We start from the raw sequence: 20122 nt of genomic DNA, 5'->3' as shown, positions 1-20122 counted from the left end.
AAAAAGAATGGGGGGAAATTATAATTTACTTAGGATACCATTGTAAGCAAATTAAAACCTTAGCTGGACTTTAAACCTCACTTGTAATGTAAGAAAAATGATGTACAATTCAGAAGGATGAAAAATTTGGATAACGGACTGAGGTCGGTTGCTGGAGGAGACTCTTGAGAGTCCCATGGACTGCAAGAAGATCAAACGCATCCATTCTTAAGGAAATCAGCCCTGAGTGCTCACTGGAAGGACAGATCGTGAAGTTGAGGCTCCAATACTTTGGCCACCTCATGAGAAGAGAAGACTCACTGGAAAAGACCCTGATGTTGGGAAAGATGGAGGGCACAAGGAGAAGGGGACGACAGAGGACGAGATGGTTAGACAGTGTTCTCGAAGCTACAAACATGAATCTGACCAAACTGCGGGTGGCAGTGGAAGACAGGAGTGCCTGGCGTGCTCTGGTCCATGGGGTCACAAAGAGTCGGACACGACTGAATGACTAAACAACAACAACAACACTGAGGTCGGTGCACAACGCAAAAAATCCGTAACCAGAGGTGCTGCTTCTGCGCATGCTCATGGCGCGATAGAGCGCTTCTGCGCATGCGCGAGCAGCAAAACCCAGAAAAATACTTCCGGGTTTGCACTTTCTCAACCCAAAGATTACATATCCAGAACGATACATAACCCAAGGGTCTACTGTAGTTGTAAACATTGGTATAAGGACCCATGTAGGAGATATGTATTTTTCTCTAAAAAGGAATGATTTGGCATTGAATTATTATTGTAACGATGCCTTGATCGGCATTTTGGTTGTTCCGTTGCGAGAGGCTTTTTATAGTAAAAGACAGCGTGCAAATCTAAGTAAGAAATTAAAATAAACACAGAAAGCAGATCAGATAAGAGAAAAGCAAAGTCATGTGGTTCTGCGTGTCAACTTACTCTTACAATCAAGCTGTTAGTTTTACGATTTGGATCAGAAACTTCTGAGATTCTCCAGTGCCCTCAAGTTCAAAGACGTGCTTTCACAGTGTGACACTTGAAAAGAGAAGTACGCAGTTTGAATGCTACCGCATAGGAAAAATCCACAATGCTTCAAAAATAATATGTTCCTTTCCTTTCATTTTCTTTTGGCACGGCAGCAGAGAGGTCCACAAAGGACAGGGTAAATGGGAGAAAGATTGCAGGCTGCTGAAATAAAAATAAATAAATAAAAACAAGAAAATGCCAGAATAACACTTCAGATCCCAGTAACCAGTTATTTCAGCAATTTTCATCATCACATGCAATGCTGGGAGCATCTATTAACAACTGGCTGTATTTGTATTAGGAGAAAATCAATATTATTGAGTGCTGCCTCAACTTTACAAAATCTTCAGAGATATTGCTGCGGTGCACTGTTTGCCAGTTGCTAAAATTTTAGCTCCCCCCCCCCTCCTCTTTTCTGTATGATCTTTTTAAATTCTAAAATGAATTAGGCCACCTGGCTTATTTATGAGAAGACTGGATTGTGAAACTCAAATTATTCCTAATACTTTTTAGCAATATTGATATTGCTCTGTGTGTGTGTGTGTGCAGTACAAAAGGCTACAACTTTGAAAACAGGATCTGTCATTTTCTTTTCTATGTACTGGAGCCTTCAGAAAGAACCTACACACAGATGGAGAAATGCCATAAATAAGTCAGAAATTAAATCCTTGTAACAAAAGAAAAAACGCTATGGAAAACTGCAAAGAATTTTCTTTTGCTCTCCAGCGACATCTGGTGTTGCATGTTTATAATGCATTCAAATCACTGCTTTTTGCCTAATGTAGCTGAGTCCTGAAACTTTCTTCATTGACAAAACCATAGATTCAAAAGCTTTATAGCTGAACGGTGTTGTCAAAGCTAGATGGTGCTGTTATTGAGATCTGATATGGCATGTATCATATGCTAAACACTGTACGCAGAAATTTAAAAATAAATAGGACTTGCTGGCTCATATTATAGGAGCTTAAGAGGGAATCTATGGATAATGAGTGATATTCTAAGCCATACTCAGAGCAGACCCATTGAAATAAATAGACTTAACTGAAATTCATTGTATTCAAAGTAAGTCATACACTGTATGGATACAACTCAATGCATGGAGCGAGAAGTTCTCTGTTTCAGTGTTTTGATTCGAATGGAATCAATAGACAACTATGTGCAACTCGGGACCTTATTCTAGATTTTGACTGGCAGAGAGCCCACTTACAAACAAATTCTACATGTGTGAACACTCATTCTGTTAATCTTTATTTTCTTCATGCAGTCATACCTTGAATCCCAAACACCTTGCGAGTCGAACGATCAAAAACAAGGACGTGAGTGTTCCGGTTTGCAAACATTATTTGGAACCCGAATATCCGATGTGGCTTCCGTGACTTCCGATTGGCTGCAGGAGCTTCCTGCAGCCAATCGGAAGCTATGCCTTGGTTTCCGAACCTTTTGGAAGTCAAACAGACTTCTGGAACAGATTCCGTTCGACTTCCGAGGTACCACTGTATACCCTTGGTACCATTTGGTGGAATGGGAGGATACAATTTAACAATTTAATAAAATGTTAAGACCTTTGGATCATGAAGGGTCCGATGTTTGGATCACAGATGGATGGATGGCTTGTAACTGTATCACAGTAAACTTTCTAAAGTCATGCTCCTGCATTTCATCACATAACTGGAATCAGTCCAAATGCAAAACCAGTAACAATCATAGTACAGTGGTACCCCGCAAGACGAATGCCTCGGAAGACGAAAAACTCGCTAGACGAAAGGGCTTTTCATTTTCTGAGGTGCTTCGCAAGACGGATTTTCCTAAGGGCTTGCTTCGCTAGACAAAACGGCCCTGCCTCTCGTGTCATGGTGACGGTCACTGCACGCACGCACGCTCGCTTCCCCGCTCCTCCGGCTCCCTCCAACTTTCCGGCTGACGGCCGACCTTCCAGCTGCCTCGCGCCGCTGCCCACCGCCCTCGCGCGCTCCTCTCAAAGAGCCGTTGCCACCAGCAGCCAGCGTTGCAGCCAGAGTCGCGCTCCTGAGCCCCGCCGCCCGCCAGCAGCCGCGTCGCGCAGTGGCCACAAGGCGCGGGTGAGTCCGAGGTACCGGCTGCGGCAGCTGCCCTGCTTCTCCCCGCCCCTCCCTGCCATTGTTAGTGTTTAACTGCAGTGGTGCTTCACAAGACGAAAAAACTCGCTCAACGAAAAAACTCGCGGAACGAATTAATTTCGTCTTGCGAGGCACCACTGTATAACTATGACCAAAGGGACCAAATTGGAAAGGAAAAGCAGAGTCTTAAGTCCCCTGTCATAATATTAAATGCTACTGGCAAGAATAGATTTTTTCTCACTATTGGTGCCTTCACCAATGTCTTTGTGTTTTCCATCTTCTACAGCATGGGTAGCCAACATGGTGCCCTCCAGATGTTGTTGGACTCCAGTTCCCATCAGCCCCTGCCAGCATAGCCAAGGGCCAGGGATGATGGGAGTCGTAGTGCAACAACATCTGGACATCCCCACGACAGCTACCTTTGCTCTATCGTTTGGCTCGCTTTGGCAGAAAATGTACACAGAAACCAATTTATATTGGTTGTGGAACACAGGTTTATCTCTTACTTATATCTTGTGTGCCTCCAACAGATTTGCAGCACTGAGGAGTTCATCTACTATGAGCAAGTTTTGAGGTTTAACTCATTTGCACACATTAACTAACTTGAAATGCTGTGATTCGACATTGCAAGTTGGCCATCGGCTATATACTGTCATCATTTTGGGGCACAGTAAATAGAAAGGCAGCACTAAGTAGTGACATGGGTGAAACTGCTGGAGTTTTTTCTGAAATACATTTGAAACATAAATCTTCCCATAATGTTACTGTAACCCAGTAACCTACCATAATTCAATGAAGTACTGTTACTCAGTGGGGTTCTTACATACATTTCCTGCACAACTTGAGCTTGAGTTCAATCTTGAGCAGCTAAATAGGAAAAATGCAAATGTTTTCATACAGGCATTGCTGTGTATCAACACTGGAGAACAGGAAAGCCTGGGCCTCTTTTCCAGTGATTGGTCCAGCCTGGGGACCAAGTAGAGGGTCTGTACTAGAAAGGGAAGTGGGTGGCGCTGTGGTCTAAACCACTGAGCCTCTTGGGCTTGCCGATCGGAAGGTCGGTGGTTCGAATCCCTGCAAGGGGGGTGAGCTCCCGTTGCTCTGTCCCAGCTCCTGCCAACCTAGCAGTTCAAACACATGCCAGTGCAAGTAGATAAATAGGTACCACTGTGGCAGGAAGGTAAACGGTGTTTCCGTGTGCCCTGGCTTCCATCAAGGTGTTCCATTGTGCCAGAAGCAGTTTAGTCATGCTGGTCACATGACCTGGAAAGCTGTCTGTGGACAAATGCTGTCTCCCTCGACCTGAAAGCGAGATGAGTGCTGCAACCCCATAATCACCTTTGAATGGATTTAACCATCCAGGGGTCCTTTACCACTTTACCTCTTACCTCTCCTAGAAGGAGGAGACATCCCAACTGCAGAATCTCCACTTCATCCAACACCTACAGTGTTAGGAAGTCCAGGCGGTAATTCTCTTCTCAGCATTGGACTGAGATTATGTGGAAGCTTGTAATTCACTTCTCCTTAGGTTCAGATTCCTTGGAAGATAGACACATCCCATATATCCCACTTCCCAAGTAGTTGTACTGAAATGTAGCTGAACGCATGGATTTTCAATTACTTGCTTCCTGGAGCTGAGCCGTAAGCAATGTTATGAGATCTTTAAAAAGAAAAATAATTCCAAAAGAACACAACACAAACAAAAGGGGGATGTTACAACAAGAGGACCAGTGCAATATAGAAGACACATTTCCTCCTCACCTTTCCAGAGTTCATGCTACATGTGTTAAGGTTGCCAAGCTGCCATTGTGTGTTTTCATAAGCCTTGCTGGATGGAAACACAGAAGTTCTGCCAAGCGACGTAAAACGATTGCAGATTGTCTTTTCCTTGCACATTCTGGATTTTCAGGGTAGTTTCCCCTGCTATTGCTAAAGTCCAAATCATTCTGTACCATGCTGGTAAGTTTATATTATGTAATTTTTTTAGCAGCTATTAGCAAACTTAAGCTCTTAGGTTTTGTATCCTTATTTTGACATGTGAACATAGAAAGCAAAACTAATTATGAAGTAGATTCAATAGTATCGGCTGTAATACTAATCGGTTCCTTACATAGACCAGACCAAAATCCTCATAACTTATATGAGCTAGGCGTAGGGGACCAGGAGCTCAGAGCTGCACCAGTGGATCCAAGTCAAGGTATGAAACCAGGTCAGGAGGGCAAGTCAGCATTGGAGGACAAACCAAGAAACAGGATTGAAGAACAATTGGTGCTATTTTTCTAGAAAAAGAGGTGCCAGAATAATAATAATATAATAATAATTTATTATTTGTACCCTAAGGGACGCGGGTGGCGCTGTGGGTAAAGGCCTCAGCGCCTAGGGCTTGCCGATCGAAAGGTCGGCGATTCGAATCCCCGCGGCGGGGTGCGCTCCCGCTGTTCGGTCCCAGCGCCTGCCAACCTAGCAGTTCGAAAGCACTCTCGGGTGCAAGTAGATAAATAGGGACCGCTTACTAGTGGGAAGGTAAACGGCGTTTCCGTGTGCGGCTCTGGCTCGCCAGAGCAGTGATGTCACGCTGGCAACGTGACCCGGAAGTGTCTCCGGACAGCGCTGGCCAACCGGCCTCTTGAGTGAGATGGGCGCACAAACCTAGAGTCTGTCAACACTGGCCCGTACGGGCAGGGGTACCTTTACCTTTACCTATTTATACCCTGCCCATCTGGCTGGGTTTCCCCAGCCACTCTGGGCGGCTTCCACAAAGACCAAAAATACACTAAGATGTCACACATTAAAAACTTCCCTGAACAGGGCTGCCTTAAGATGTCTTCTGAATGTCAGGTAGTTGTTTATCTCTTTGACATCTGATGGTAAGGTGTTCCACAGGGCAGGCGCCACTACCGAGAAGGCCCTCTGCCTGGTTCCCTGTCGCTTTGCTTCTCGCAATGAGGGAACCACCAGAAGGCCCTCGGCGCTGGACCTCAGCGTCCGGGCAGAACGATGGGGGTGGAAACGCTCCTTCAGGTATGCCAGAACTCACCATGAACACCTCCTTTGTTCTCTTATAATGACAATGGTGCCCACCTGTTAGGGATGTGCTGAGGAGGACTGCACTGAGGAAGAATGGTGGGAGCCACCCCCTCCCCCGATCCCGAATCTTCCAAGGAGCAGAAGAATATGTTGCTTGGGCAAGACTCAACTGGAATAAGACATCTTCATATAATCTCTCCAAGAGGTTCCAGTAGCCAGCGTGGATTGCTGGAGTCAGCCATGGGCCTGAGGGTACTTCAATGCCAAGGGAAAGTTGATGCTACAACCTGCATTTGGGTGGCTTACCAGATGAGGCATAGGCACATAGATTCATTGACTGCCACTTCAAGTTTCTGCAACTCCAGAAACCACCCTATGGATCTCATGGAAATAAATTCCATGAAAACTAATACTGGGAAACATAAATTTGTGACATGGGTTGGGTACCCAATGCAAGTGTGTGGAATAACTTAGAGCAAAATATTTGTCACTAAAACATCCTGGAAAGGCAACGTTCACCTGTGTGGTGTAGTGGTTAAGAGCGGTAGTCTTGTAATCTGGTGAACTGGGTTCGCTTCCTCGCTCCTCCACATGCAGCTGCTGGGTGACCTTGGGCTAGTCACACTCCTTTGAAATCTCTCAGCCTCACTCACCTCACAGAGTGTTTGTTGTTGGGGAGGAAGGGAAAGGAGAATGTTAGCTGCTTTGAGACTCCTTAGGGTAGTGATAAAGAGGGATATCAAATCCAAACTCCTCCTCCTCCTCCTTCCTTTATTCTGAAAAGGGAACTCACTTATTCAGAATCTATAAAGAAGAAAGTGAAATTTCCCTTCAGCAGTCAGAATATCACCTTGGAGATGCACACAAAGTCAAAAGGGAAGATTCTTTTGAACAGTGTGAACTTTTTAGGAGATGTGTGAACTTTAGAAAAACTGTCCCTTTTCGGGAAGTCAAGTCTTTGAAGAGTTAGCTACCCTTTCGGTGTTTATTTAGAAAAAGATCCCTAGCAAGATAACACCAGAAGTGACATGACATCTACACCTCAGAGGTTGCCATTAATTGACACTTCTTTTCCTTTTGGAAACTTGCTGCCAGCTTTGGTTCACGGGAGTCAAGATTACTATTAATCCCTGGGCTAAGGCTAAGGAAAAATGGCTGCGCTTGGGCATAAACTAATGGATGATTAGATCTGATTTTTGAGTGAACTCTGAAATTATTGTTCAGTGACATTTTAAAGCTGAGAGAACTTCACCGCATACATCCACCTTAATTGGCGATTACATAATGTTCAGTCGACTGTCAGATTTAAATGCTTTCTCTGTCTTACTTCCAGCTCCCCTTTCTGCAAAGGTGGACTGGAGTAAGCCTAGCTCCTGTTTTGTTTCCACACTTGGAATGGTGATGAAGGAGATGAGGCGGTCAAAATACTTATTTGATTTAAACAAGCCTCTTCTCATTTTGAAGTCTGTTATAAGCTAATTTGGCAAATTGCACCACCCCACACTGGCAGTCTTGCCTAGAGATGGGAAGGTCTAGAAAAAGAAACCTGGAAAAATGGGAGGGGGGGACAGGTGGGTTCTCCCCCCCCCCATTTTTGTCCGTTTTTTTCCATTTCCCCCCCGGGGTTTTCCAAAGCCATTTTTCTCTGGAAAATGGGGAGGGAGTTTTTTATATAGTTTGAATATTCCACACACTTTTTTTCAATTTTTCTGGAGTAAAAACAGCTTTGGGGAAAAACGGGGGGGGGGGGGTGGACTGTCATCTCCCCCCAAAAAAAATTTCCGGGTTTTTTCCAGGCCTCCCCAGCTCTAGTCTTGCCCTATCCAATGCACAGATTTGACTCAGGAATGGGGAACCTGTGGCACTTCAAATGTTAATACTGTTTACTGTTGTTAACTGCTCTGAGCCCGGCTTCAGCTTTGGAGGGTGGGATATAAATAAAAATTATTATTATTATTATTATTATTATTATTATTATTATTATTATTATTATCATTTTATTAATACTATGCAAGCATTCAAAAGCATGCTGGGTAATACCAATCAAGGACATGGGAGGCCTCTAAAAGAGAAAGAAAATAGCATAAATATAGATGTTTACAATTCTGAACAGATGCAATACACATTTTCAAAGAAAACCCAATGAAAAAGAATTCACATCTTATTGTAAGGAAAAGAATAAGGGGAGGGGGATAGACAAAAGATAAGTCATGGATGAGGAAAATGAACAGGGGAAATGTTAATTAAAGCTAAATCCAGATGAAGTCATCCTTTGCGGGGACTATATTGAGATGGGGTGATGATTAAGAGATGTCATACAGGTCTACCAAATGCCTGCATAAGCCTCAGTTTCTGCAGTTCCCCAAGATGCCTAATTTTTTCCATGTCTGCAATACTTACAACCTTTTTGGAGCCAGTTCTCGATTGCAAAAAAAGAGCCATCTTTCTATCCCTGGGCTATAACAAGGCAACTACAAGATGAAGCATAAGTGGTTTTGATGTGACTGAGGAGTTCTGGATATTATTGTTAATGATTAATAGCTCTCTGGAAATGCACATGGTGCTTTAAGAAACATTATGATAAAAAAAAGGTCATATATATATTCCAGATGCAGAGAGAAAGAGAGAGAATATTCTCTGACTGAGATTCTAAAGCCAATTTTCAGGACAGCTTACAAGAGCTTTGACACACACATGTGAAATATTTAGCATTACACAGTTTTTGAAAAGGTGAAACAACGCTTTATGTATTTTAATTCAGTTGCATGTGGTTGAGTTAACCATCGCTGCATTCATTCCTTTGGAAACTCCTGTTGGCTGTTTTCAAAGTGGCTTGCAGGTTTGACGTAGGTTCTTCCAAAGCAAAGAATGCATATGTGTCAGTTTGCACTTCAATTCCCGAGTTTGCTTTTGAGTGAACGTGCTAAATGTGCTTATGATGGCATATGAATCACGACCCTACTTTAAACCACAGGGAGAATGGTTTACTGACAGGACAGGGACAGGACGAGCAAACACAGCAATATAACTGCTATAAATCCGCAGGTTTTCAGTCTCGTGTTTCTATATATTTAGCATCGTGACTCTGCTGAAATCTCACAGGCATATTCGCTCAGTAAATCATGTCAGTTGGGGAGCCATTGCTTTAGTGGAAATAATGACACATAGTGGCAAAAAGTCCCCAGGTATTGTAGCTGAACTGCTACTTGCCACAGTTGTCACAGCTCTGAAAAATGTCCAGACATCAAGTGAAGCACAAAAGCACTAACTGTTTAGAAATTGCTGAACACATACACACATTTACAGTGATATCTTATATATTTCTACAATATATATATATGCTCCATTGTGTTGTTGGGTTTATGGATTATGGAAGAAGATGTAGGGCAGGAACGAGTGTGGTTTTGAGATTTGGAGTGAATTTTTTAAAAAAATTACTTGACATTTTAGTTGGCAGCATAACATAATGTCAGGGAACTGCCATCGGAACTGGAGGCAGAGAGGAGGCTCCAGAGGGATGGCGGAGAGGGTCCCAGCAGGGAGAGAGGTAGTCCATCTGCGGGGGAAGGAAATCAGCATAACAGCAGTGGAGAAGGGGGGCAGATGGGGGAATCGGAGAGGTGGCTCCAGGACTCTTCGCTGGAGACCAGCGGAGAGGGCACGAGTACTCCGTTGCCCACACCCACTTTGCGCAGAAAACTTCCGCGCAGGCAAAGTAGGAGGAGACTGGGCGTCAAACAGCTTCTATGCTGGAAGAGGTTCAAGAAATGCCCACTGACGGATTCTGCCAGCTACTGAGGCAGCCACGAACTGAATGCTGTCCAGACAGAAAGGGTTCAACCAGGCAACCTAGCCAGGAGTAACGGCAACTTACGCATGAGCAACCCCAGAACCATTACACCTAACATACTTGACTTTAATTCGGTGGGATACAAAAGGTTGTATTTAACCATCCATTCATAAGTCCACCCATTAAAACCAATGAACATGTGGTAAGTTAGTCTCTGTATTAACTTTACTAGCTCAATTCAGAGTAGGACTAGCATTTGCTACCTGAAGAGTTTACAATAAATAAATACAGATATATAATGTCTTATATATTCTTTAATGAAAAATGAAAAATTACAAGTGCCAAGAGTAAGATATGATGCAAAGAAGAAACAGGAAATAGTAGCTATGTAGAAAACAAAAGAGAGAACAAAAAAAAGATATTGTGTACATTATAGAAAGGAGGGGTGAAGACTTGCTAACCTTCTTCTTCTTCTTTGGCAATCACTCGTAGCCGAGTAAGATTGTCTTCCATGAACACAGTCTTAACGGTGAGTCTGTGACTGTGGAGGCCAATTCTGGATCCACATGTCCTTCCACAGTGGGGACATAGGTTTCTGGGTGGGAGTTGATCGTGGTGAATGTTTGCCAAGCATGCCTTCCTCTTAGTATGTTTCTCCCTTTTGTCCTGTGTTCGAACATCTTCAAAGTCCATGGCACCTTTGGTAAAGGCTGTTCTCCAACTGGAGCACTCACAGGCCAGTGTTTCCCAATTGTCGGTGTTTATACTACATTTTTTATTATTTGCCTTGAGAGAGTCTTTAAACCTCTTATGTTGACCACCAGCATTACGCTTTCCATTTTTAAGTTCGGAATAGAGTAGTTACTTTGGAAGTCAATAATCAGGCATCCGAACAACATGACCAGTCCAACGAAGTTGATGTTGAAGAATCATTGCTTCAACACTGGTGATCTTCTTCCAGTGCACTGGTATTAGTTCGCCTGTCTTCCCAAGTGATATGTAAAAAATTTCAGAGACACTGTTGATGGAATTGTTTGAGGAGTTGGAGATGGCATTTATAAGTGCTCCATGTTTCACAAGCATACAGTAAGGTTGGTAGTACAAAAGTTTTGTAAACAAGCATTTCAGTTTCCTTCTGGTCCTCAAACACTCTATACTTCAATCGGGAGAAAGCTACACTTGCAAAGCTGAGGCGATGCTGGAATTCGGCATGAATATCAAACCTTTTGTTAACCAGACCTTAATTATAAAAATGAATTCCAAATATTGTTTAATTTGTCCACAGCAAGTCTACATTTGTACACAACTTGTTCATGTGTAACCAGTTTGTCAATCCAATCGTTAAAGGGAGCTGCATCTTTATTTTTCTAGTTCAGCCATACCAATCTTTTTGTCATAGTAAGAGCGCAGAGAGCCCCTTCTTACTGCTCCTACAAATATATAACTTCTACAAGAATGCACAAGAGATGAAAAGCTAAGTGAGGGTCACATTTGATGCGGACTTAATGAACAGCGTGCAGCTATGCAACCTTTTCCATAATAAATCACTGGTGCAAGGAAACCCAATTACTACTGTGTAGGCACTGTGCAGAAAGGGAAGGTTTGTGTCTTCACTCCACTCTGAGCTTGGAACGGAGAGTTCTCCCCCACCCTGATTCCCTGTCCGGCTAAGATTGTGTCATGCTGAAGGGTGGATTTAAAATACTTTACAGTGGTACCTCGGGTTAAGAACTTAATTCGTTCCAGAGGTCTGTTCTTAACCTGAAACTGTTCTTAACCTGAAGCACCACTTTAGCTAATGGGGCCTCCTGCTGCTGCTGCGCCACCGGAGCACGATTTCTGTTCTCATCCTGAAGCAAAGTTCTTAACCTGAGGTAATATTTCTGGGTTAGCGGAGTCTGTAACCTGAAGCATCTGTAACCTGAAGCGCCTGTAACCTGAGGTACCACTGTACTTAAAATCAGCACAAAATAGCTGCTTGCTACCAACTTAAGTGCACATGTAGTTTGGCCCCAAGTGCCTCATTCCACTGGGATCTCTGAGGATTGCCACACCTTTGCGGTTACCTGTAAAAATCACTAATTGAGTGGAGGTGGGGAGGGAGCACACCACTCTTTGTAAAATTAAAGAATGTGAATTTAGAGGAGTCGGTAAAATGGCCGAGGTATTAAACAAGAACTTTGATATATTCACAGGAGGACCTGCTGAAAACCTTGCCTTAAATATTTAATTCCGCATTCGGCTTCCCAGCTGACGGACTCTTATTAGAGAAATGAAATTTAGATTAACTTGGCGCAAAAAGCAGACGGATATCACTTAGGGGTTTCAGCAATAGAGGGGGAGAGATGGAAAATGCAAAGAACTATTTGCAAAAAAAAAAAGAAGGAAAAAAAAGGATGGCTTTTTGCCTGAGGAGTCATAGCTAGCATCCTTAAGAGGTCACAGCGTACATATAAATGAGGCGGCGGCTTCACTTCTTCGGATCTTTAATGAAGAAATGTTGTCTCTGGATGCTCTTAGTCCTTTCATGTGATGCCTCTTCATCCCATTCAGAAGTTTGCTGCATGCCCCCTTCCACCTAGACAGCGGAATTACTGGAAGCCTGGAATTTAAAACAGAATTACACTGAAGGCCAACTCATCCTAAGTTTTGTTGTTTGTTGATGATGATTTATTCGATTTCCTGCCCTGCCCTTCACCATAAGATCCCACTGTGAGTTATTTAAAGATACAAGAGTAAAACTTGTTAAAACAACTTAGTTAGAAGAATTGGATGGAGATACAGACTCTCTCACACACATAGTGTCAAAGTGGAATTAGCTATAATGAATGGGAATCACAGACCTGCGCAGCAGTCTTCACAATAGATTCATTCAGAGATTACTCTCTGGCCACACACACAGGAGAAAACATGTGTATTCTGTTAAGTTGTGGGTGAACATATCAGATGACACAGCGATTCTTCAAACAGCTCTTGTTTATTCAGAGGCCAGAACAGAACTGAACTGAAGGGTTCAGTCAGCCTGCTTATATAGAGCTTCAGTACAACGCAACTGTAACAATTTTCTAAAACTATCCAATCACTGAACGTCACTTTCGATCCCTTATTTGCATAACTATCTACAGTATCCCCCTGCTGGCCCAGGGTGAGAACTTCAGTACATAACATATTCCTTTGAAGCAGGAACTGAACACTCTACCTCAAGGACCACCTCTTTCCGTATGAACCTACCTAGACCCTGAGATCATCTTCTGAGGCCCTTCTTTTCAATGTTTACAAAATGTTATTGACATAATACTTCCTCTCTTGTCTCTGCACTTAAACAGCTGCTACAGAATCTGATTGCTTTTGGATCTTTGAATCCAAGCTCTTCAAATATCCTTTTACCATCTTTGAAAAAAAGAAACTTTATTTATTTATTTGAGCAAGAGGATATGAGATGATGAGATCTGAACCCTTGCTTTGTATTATCGTTGGCCTGGAATACTGTGTCATCTCCTCTCTCATAAAGCTTCCGGCTGGATGCCTCGATAGCTGCACATTCTACAAAGCAACAGCGGGGTTTCTTGACCGTGTTAAGGCACATCAAAATATCCTACTTCATTTGGAGCTGTGGAAGCCTCTAATTTTCTCAGCTTCAACACCCCGAAAAATGACACATTTCGTTCCAAGGCAAAATAGCAGCAGTCTGAGACAGGCAGTATTTCTGTTGCCTTTTCAGCAGCTAATGAAGACATGCCTTTTTAGCTGACCTGCCCCGCCCCCTCCAGTCTGCACCTGTTCTGGAACTGTTTTAAAGATGTTTTTATTGTTTTATTACTCGATGTTTGCCATCCTGGGGTACTTAGGGAGGAAGGTGGAATACTGTTTTAATTAATTGATAAATAAGATATCCCATGGACTATCCTTATTACAGAGGGGGTTACACTCCTTTGCACAACTCCATTATTTTGATGATAATGGAAAAGAGGCCAGTAAGCTGCAAGTAGCTAGGCAAGTTTAATTTCCCCTTCTGCTTTGTCTAGGTAAGTGGAACTGACAAGGCACCCTCCAAATGGATTTTTAGGCTGATGGGAGCTGCGGTCAACATCTTCTGAAGGAAAGTGCACCACCTTAGCCTAGGACTATCCAGAGCAAGTTCTCCAGCTGTTTTTCGACTACAGTTCCCATCATCCCTGACCACTGGTCCTGCTAGCTAGGGATGATGGGAGTTGTAGTCCAAAAAACAGCAGAAGACCCAAGTTTGGGAAACTCTGATCCAGACCTTTGAAACAGTTTCTTCAGTAGGTTCATAAAACAGAGTCATCTGTGTAGAATGTGTAGGTGTGTTTTAAGATTATCACACACTGTCATTATTATTTGAACGTTTTAAATAGCTATTTTAAACTCCATTCACTGATAATGTTATTGTTTTATTCTTTTGTAAACCACTTTGGCAAATTCAAAAAATCCGCCCGGAATAAAATTTCACCTCCGAAAAAGAGGATCTGTCCAGGAAAAACCAGATGTATGGCAACCCTACTCGTTTTCTGCTAACATAAGTGTCGTAACCTTAGATCAAGTGACAAAGGTTTTTGGTTGCAAATCTCCATTTTGAAGGGAGTTCCCTGTTTAGTCTTTCTCTGAAGACAACAAGGAACAGAAGGATGTAAATGGCTTTCTAAGAGCTGTCTAGCCTTAGGCAGGCTAAGGTAGGCTGGAATGAGGGAGAGAGACACATTTTGATTTCTGAAGTTATCTTTTGATTCTAAGATGCTGATCCTGTGCTGGACAAAAGATAACTCCAAGACAGTGTATGGATATTTTGAATGTATCTTTGATGTTTATGTTCTGTTTTGAGTAGTTCTGCAAGTACAAGTTAGAATAATATTTTTATGAATCTGGACAATGATTTCTTCCAAAAGGAGGATTCAGTTCTTATGCTTCCACTCGCTTCAAACAGTGCAATAATACTATCTGCAATACCTGCGACTTATCTTTTGTGGAAACAGATTTTCATCTTGCAGGTGCCCACTTGCATAAGATAGCTGACTGTAAATATAAAGAGTTTCATGAACCAACCGCATGAGAAGCTGGGTGTCTGTAGTGCCTGGTCAAGAGACGAAATGAATTTTACCATGCACCCCTGATCTGAAATGCAAGAGTAATAAAAATGTGCTTCCATGTGTGGCTGGATGCTACAGATGACTTCTCCCCAGGGCTTTCGCATGTCTCCTTCCAGTTTACAAGTAGGTACCATATGGCTGGTAACAGTTCTCTGTAGTTATCCTTGTGTATTAAACCTTGTGTAACTGCTTATTAATAGGATTGCCTGTAACTTTTCGCAGCTGCAAGAGAAGCAGACTTTCAACATATGTTGCTTTCCTAACCGCTGCATCTCTATGACAATTAAACAAACAAACCAACAGACCCACACCTATTGAATTTTTGCCCTTTCCACAGCTATTAAGGGCACAGAACTTCAATCACGATTAACCGTACTGCCAATGGAGCTTTCACCCAGGCAGGCAACCAACGTTAAGCTTTAAGTGATGTAACCATGTAATCAGCTATGAACTCTGATTACTTCAACTGCAATTAGGTGCTGCCACATCATCTCACAAATATCTACACAGCATGTTCATTATGTTCACTGGCGTAAGAAATCTCTGGCATATTGTCTGCAGGAGATTTCATAAAACATAGTCATATTTGGCTCCATCACATAAAGACAGCAGAATGACTATGTAATCTCAGGTACCATCAAAGCATTACACACCTTTTGGTATATTTGCTCATTTGCAAATGTGTCTCATGTGTGGGTAGCATATTGAATCTCCTGCTTTCCTTCTCAGAAATTCGGTGATAACTTGGCTATGATAGATGTAGTGTTGATATTAAGTTCACATGGGATGCAGCTCAAGAGAAAACTATTTGTCCATCAGAGCAATTTGCCCGGTGGCTAGAGTGTCTGGTCTTATAGATACCATCTTGTTTTCCCCTATGGTTTCAGATGGGCACCACAATTTAAGAAGGATATCGACAAGTTGGAACATGTGCAGAGGAGGGAAACCAAGATGATCAAGGGTCTGGAAACTAAGCCTTATGAGGAACGGTTGAAAAAGCTGGTGGGTATGTTTAGCCTAGAAAAGAAAAGACTGAGAGGAGATTAGATAGCCATCTTCAAATATCTCAAGGGCTGTCACATGGAAGATAGAGCAAGCTTGTTTCCCCCCCTGCTCTGGAGGGTAGGACTCGAACCAATGGCTTCAAGTTACAAGAAAAGAGATTCCGACTAAACATCAGGAAGAACTTTCTGACAGTAAGAGCAGTTTGACAGCGGAACGGTTTCCCTCGGGAGGTTGTGGACTGTCTTTCTTTGGAGGTATTTAAGCACAAAGCTGTATTAGTTGCACATCTTCCTGAGGTGGAACGCTCTCTACTGTGTCTCGTGTTGCTTTTCATTGCTGCGACTTTTGCATTTTGTGTTACTTCAGTTGTATGATGTTTTTACGGATGTTGATAGGTGAGCTGTGTCGGGTTTGACGTGAGATAAGCAGAATACAAATTATTTGCAGACATAAAAAAAATAAAACTCTCTGGCTTGTCAAGAGAAGAAAAGAGCTGATGCAAATTCAGTGTCCAGCCTGTCTCACAACCAGAGTAAAACCAGATCTTACAGCCAAAGGACTGAACGATCCATATAAATCATGGAGATGGCTCCTGTTTGTGATATCAAGCTAATTTATTCATATCAGTCCCCTTTCTTTGCTTGTCCATGATGTACCTTTACTTTATCTGAGCTTGCAACCATCCACAACGAGCTATCATTACTATAGGGTGTTATCATGGCAGTTAAACATATATTACTTCTTCACAGAGTTGGAAGGTAAGTTCACTGGCGGCTGCTAGCAATAATAGCAACACTGCCTTTCAGAGACAATGTGTTTCTGACTACCAGATGTTGGGGATTAACAATATGAGATGGATATTGCCGTCACGCCCTGCAGGCGAACCTCCTTGAGGCTTCTGTCTAGCCACTGCCAACAGAGCGGATGCTGAGCTAAATGGACCATTGTTGCAACCCAGCATGCCCCTTCGCAAAGGTACACAGGTCCAAATGTTAAACCACAAATCCTATAAAACGGAGGCATCTGATTTAGATTTAATTTAGATTTCTCTTTTTAAAGCGTCTCAAAGAATATAATTTCTAGACCACAGTGCCACCCAGAGGCCAGCAAGTCACAAGTGTACCCCCCAAAAAGTTTATTTGACTAATTATCCTGAACAACAGTGCCACCCAGGGACCAGGGACTTACTAGCAGGTTTATATAAGTATATATTAGAAGAAATCTATATGAACTCCGAATAAAGCACAGTAGCCTAGTCTCCATCCTAAGCAGTATGAACTGGACGCAGCATGCAACTTGCATTACACAGCAGTGCTGCTGCTGTCAAAGGCTTTGCATTTGAAACATCCATACAAACATTGACAGCATGGCTTGTATCCAAAGTAGCACTCAGCCAGTTGTTCCATTAGCGGGAGGATTTCTGCTTGTGCAATGGAACTCCTCCCTCTACTCCCCCTGGACTCCCCTGAATCTGTTCTAGAGCTTATTTTGGGAGGATGTGGGGTGCATGTGGGGGGAGGAGGTTCCATTGCACAAGTGTAAATCCTTGTGCTAACAGAGCAACCGCATGCTACTGCCCATATGTTGGCAAAAGAAGTGAAGGAATGCAAACGTTTGCAAACGAATGTAAAATGACTAGAATTATAGCGCTTCAAGAGCCAAAAAAATAATAGTAATAGTAATAATATATTTATACCCAGCCCACCTGAATACCGAATTATAATTCTTCTTCTTTTTTTAAAAACCCCTTTTCACATAACAATAGGAAGGGAACCTACCCCAAACGATGCTGACATAAAAACCTTACTCATGTGCCAAGTTGGAAAAACGAATTATTTTTTTTAGTGTGTTTATCCCCCACCCTCTCGTCTTTCCCCACTGGATACCACATTGCCTTACAATGAACATAACCAAAAGACTACTTATTACTATTATGATGATGCCTCCTATGCCCGGAGGTCTGAACCAGAAAAGAAAGAGAGGAGAGAGAGAGAGATTGCACGTTCCTTTGTCATTCATAAAAATCATTTTAAAAACCCCACAGAGCTGAAGCGGACTCAAAGGCAGCCAGTTTGTCCTCCTAAACCATAGAGGCTGAGCCGCAGAGCGGCACCCGGAAGGAGCGCGCCGGAAGGGCCGCGCACGCGCGTTGTTGCTTCGCTCGTGTCCGTCGTGAGGAGAGACGCGAGGGGCGGCGAAGGTGTGCTGCGCGCGTGGGTTTGGGCGCCGAGACGTCCCTTCCGCGGAGCCCCGGCGCGCGCGATCCAAGGGGAAGCGATGGCGCAGGCGTTAAACCTCAACAACGAGGTGAGCGGAGGGGGAAGGCGCCCGGCGGGTTGAGGGGGACCCGTGGAGGAAATGCGCGCGGGGGGAGGGCCGCGAAACGGCGCCCTCGCCCACGGGAGTCGAGGGCGGGAGCTCTGCTGACTGAGGATCAGGGCCCTCCCAATACACGCCGCCTTCTGAGGGAGTCGTTGCAGGGGGTTGGACTGGATGACCCTTGGGGAACCCTTCGAGCTCCGTGAAGCTCATCCCACCTCTGGGCAGGAGATGTCGAATTACAGATTTAGGCGTGGGACCTTTAACTATGGGCTTCGGCCGAATTTAAATCCCACCGGTCTACTACCCTTAGTAAAATAGAAAACAAAAGGTAAAAGACGTCTGGATGGTTAAGTTCAGTCACAAGCAATAATAATAATAATAATAATAATAATAATAATAATAATAATAATTTATTTATACCCCGCCCTCCAAAGCTGAAGCCGGGCTCAGGGCGGCTAGCAACCAATAATAAAAACAAGTTGATTAAAATACAATTTAAAAAACAAGATTAATATACTATGGGGTTGCAGCACTCATCTCGCTTTTCAGAGTGATGAGTGTTGCACCCCATAGCCCATGGGTAGGCAAACTAAGGCCCAGGGCCCAGATCCGGCCCAATCGCCTTCTAAATCTGGCCCACAGACGGTCCTGTTTTTACATGAGTAGAATGTGTGCTTTTATTTAAAATGCATCACTGGGTTATTTGTGGGGCAGAGGAATTCGTTCATTTCCCCCAAAAAAATATAATCCGGCCCCCCACAAGGTCTGAGGGACAGTGGACCAGCCCCCTGCTGAAAAAGTTTGCTGACCCCTGATAGCCGAATTTAACTGGACTTTACTGTCCAGGGGTCCTTTACCTTTTTTACCTTTACCCTTGTGGTATGCATTTTGTTGTTGTTATATTGTAAACTGCCCTGGGATTAAAGGTAAAGGACCCCTGGATGGTTAAGTCCAGTCAAAGGCGACTATGGGGTTGCGGCGCTCATTTCGCTTTCAGGCAGAGGGAGCCGGCGTTTGTCTGCAGGCATCTTTCCGGGTCATGTGGCCACCATGACTAAACCGCTTCTGGCACAATGGAACACCGTGATGGAAACCAGAGCGCACGGAAACACCGTTTACCTTCCCGCTGCAGTGATACCTGTTTATCTAGTTGCGCCGGTGCGCTTTCAAACTGCTAGGTTGGCAGAATCTGGGACAGAGCAATGGGAGCTCACTGCCGCCAGGATTCGAACCGCTGACCTTCCTGACCAGCAAGCGCAAGAGGCTCAGTGGTTTAGACCGTAGTGCCACCCACTTCACTACTCTTAGTATCACAAGATTGTCACGAGAGCACTTGGACTAAAATGGTCAACCCAACACTTTGCGTTTCTGGTTTATCACCGCAACAGTTATTAACACTGGGCTTCGGTAAAGCAAATAATTAAATCAGACAGTGCCTATATGATATTGAGCAACAGAGTAATTTGGCCACCATAAGGAAATTTTGTCCGTGGTATGGTTATTTGCCACCTAGTCATTTTGACCCAATGGCATCCTATCTGCAAAATGTAACTATTCCAAAATAAAGGCGTGCTTTTGCAAGATGAACTATACTGCCTCCGGCTGTACTTGAGGGTCAGTTTCAAAAAATCCTGCTGGAAAAACAGTTATGTCTCTGTGGAGATAGCAATATTTAGTCAGTGGCTCATGTGTTTCTGGCTCACACGCTTTATAAACATTTGAGTTATTACCCCTCTGTTATTGTCCATGCGGGGTCG

The 20122-nt window shown here is 43.5% G+C and overlaps 1 protein-coding gene across 2 annotated transcripts in view; it reads left to right on the top strand.

Annotated features, from left to right (window-relative positions):
* Positions 1–18193: 18193 nt before the first annotated feature.
* Positions 18194–20122, top strand: part of SRFBP1 (serum response factor binding protein 1) — a 43547-nt gene continuing 41618 nt past the window's right edge. Inside the window, exon 1 of one of the 2 annotated variants that reach the window (XM_083404199.1) lies at positions 18194–18350. In XM_083404199.1, coding sequence (XP_083260325.1) covers positions 18321–18350 — 30 coding nt within the window. In that variant the 5' untranslated portion in view covers positions 18194–18320. Of the gene's footprint in view, positions 18351–18472; positions 18694–20122 lie in introns of those variants that run through there. The other variant, XM_083404198.1, reaches the window with a different exon arrangement.

Source organism: Podarcis tiliguerta (assembly GCF_965153285.1).
Source record: "Podarcis tiliguerta genome assembly, chromosome: 11".
NCBI classification, from domain to species: domain Eukaryota; kingdom Metazoa; phylum Chordata; class Lepidosauria; order Squamata; family Lacertidae; genus Podarcis; species Podarcis tiliguerta.
This window is presented reverse-complemented; position numbering and strand designations above follow the sequence as displayed.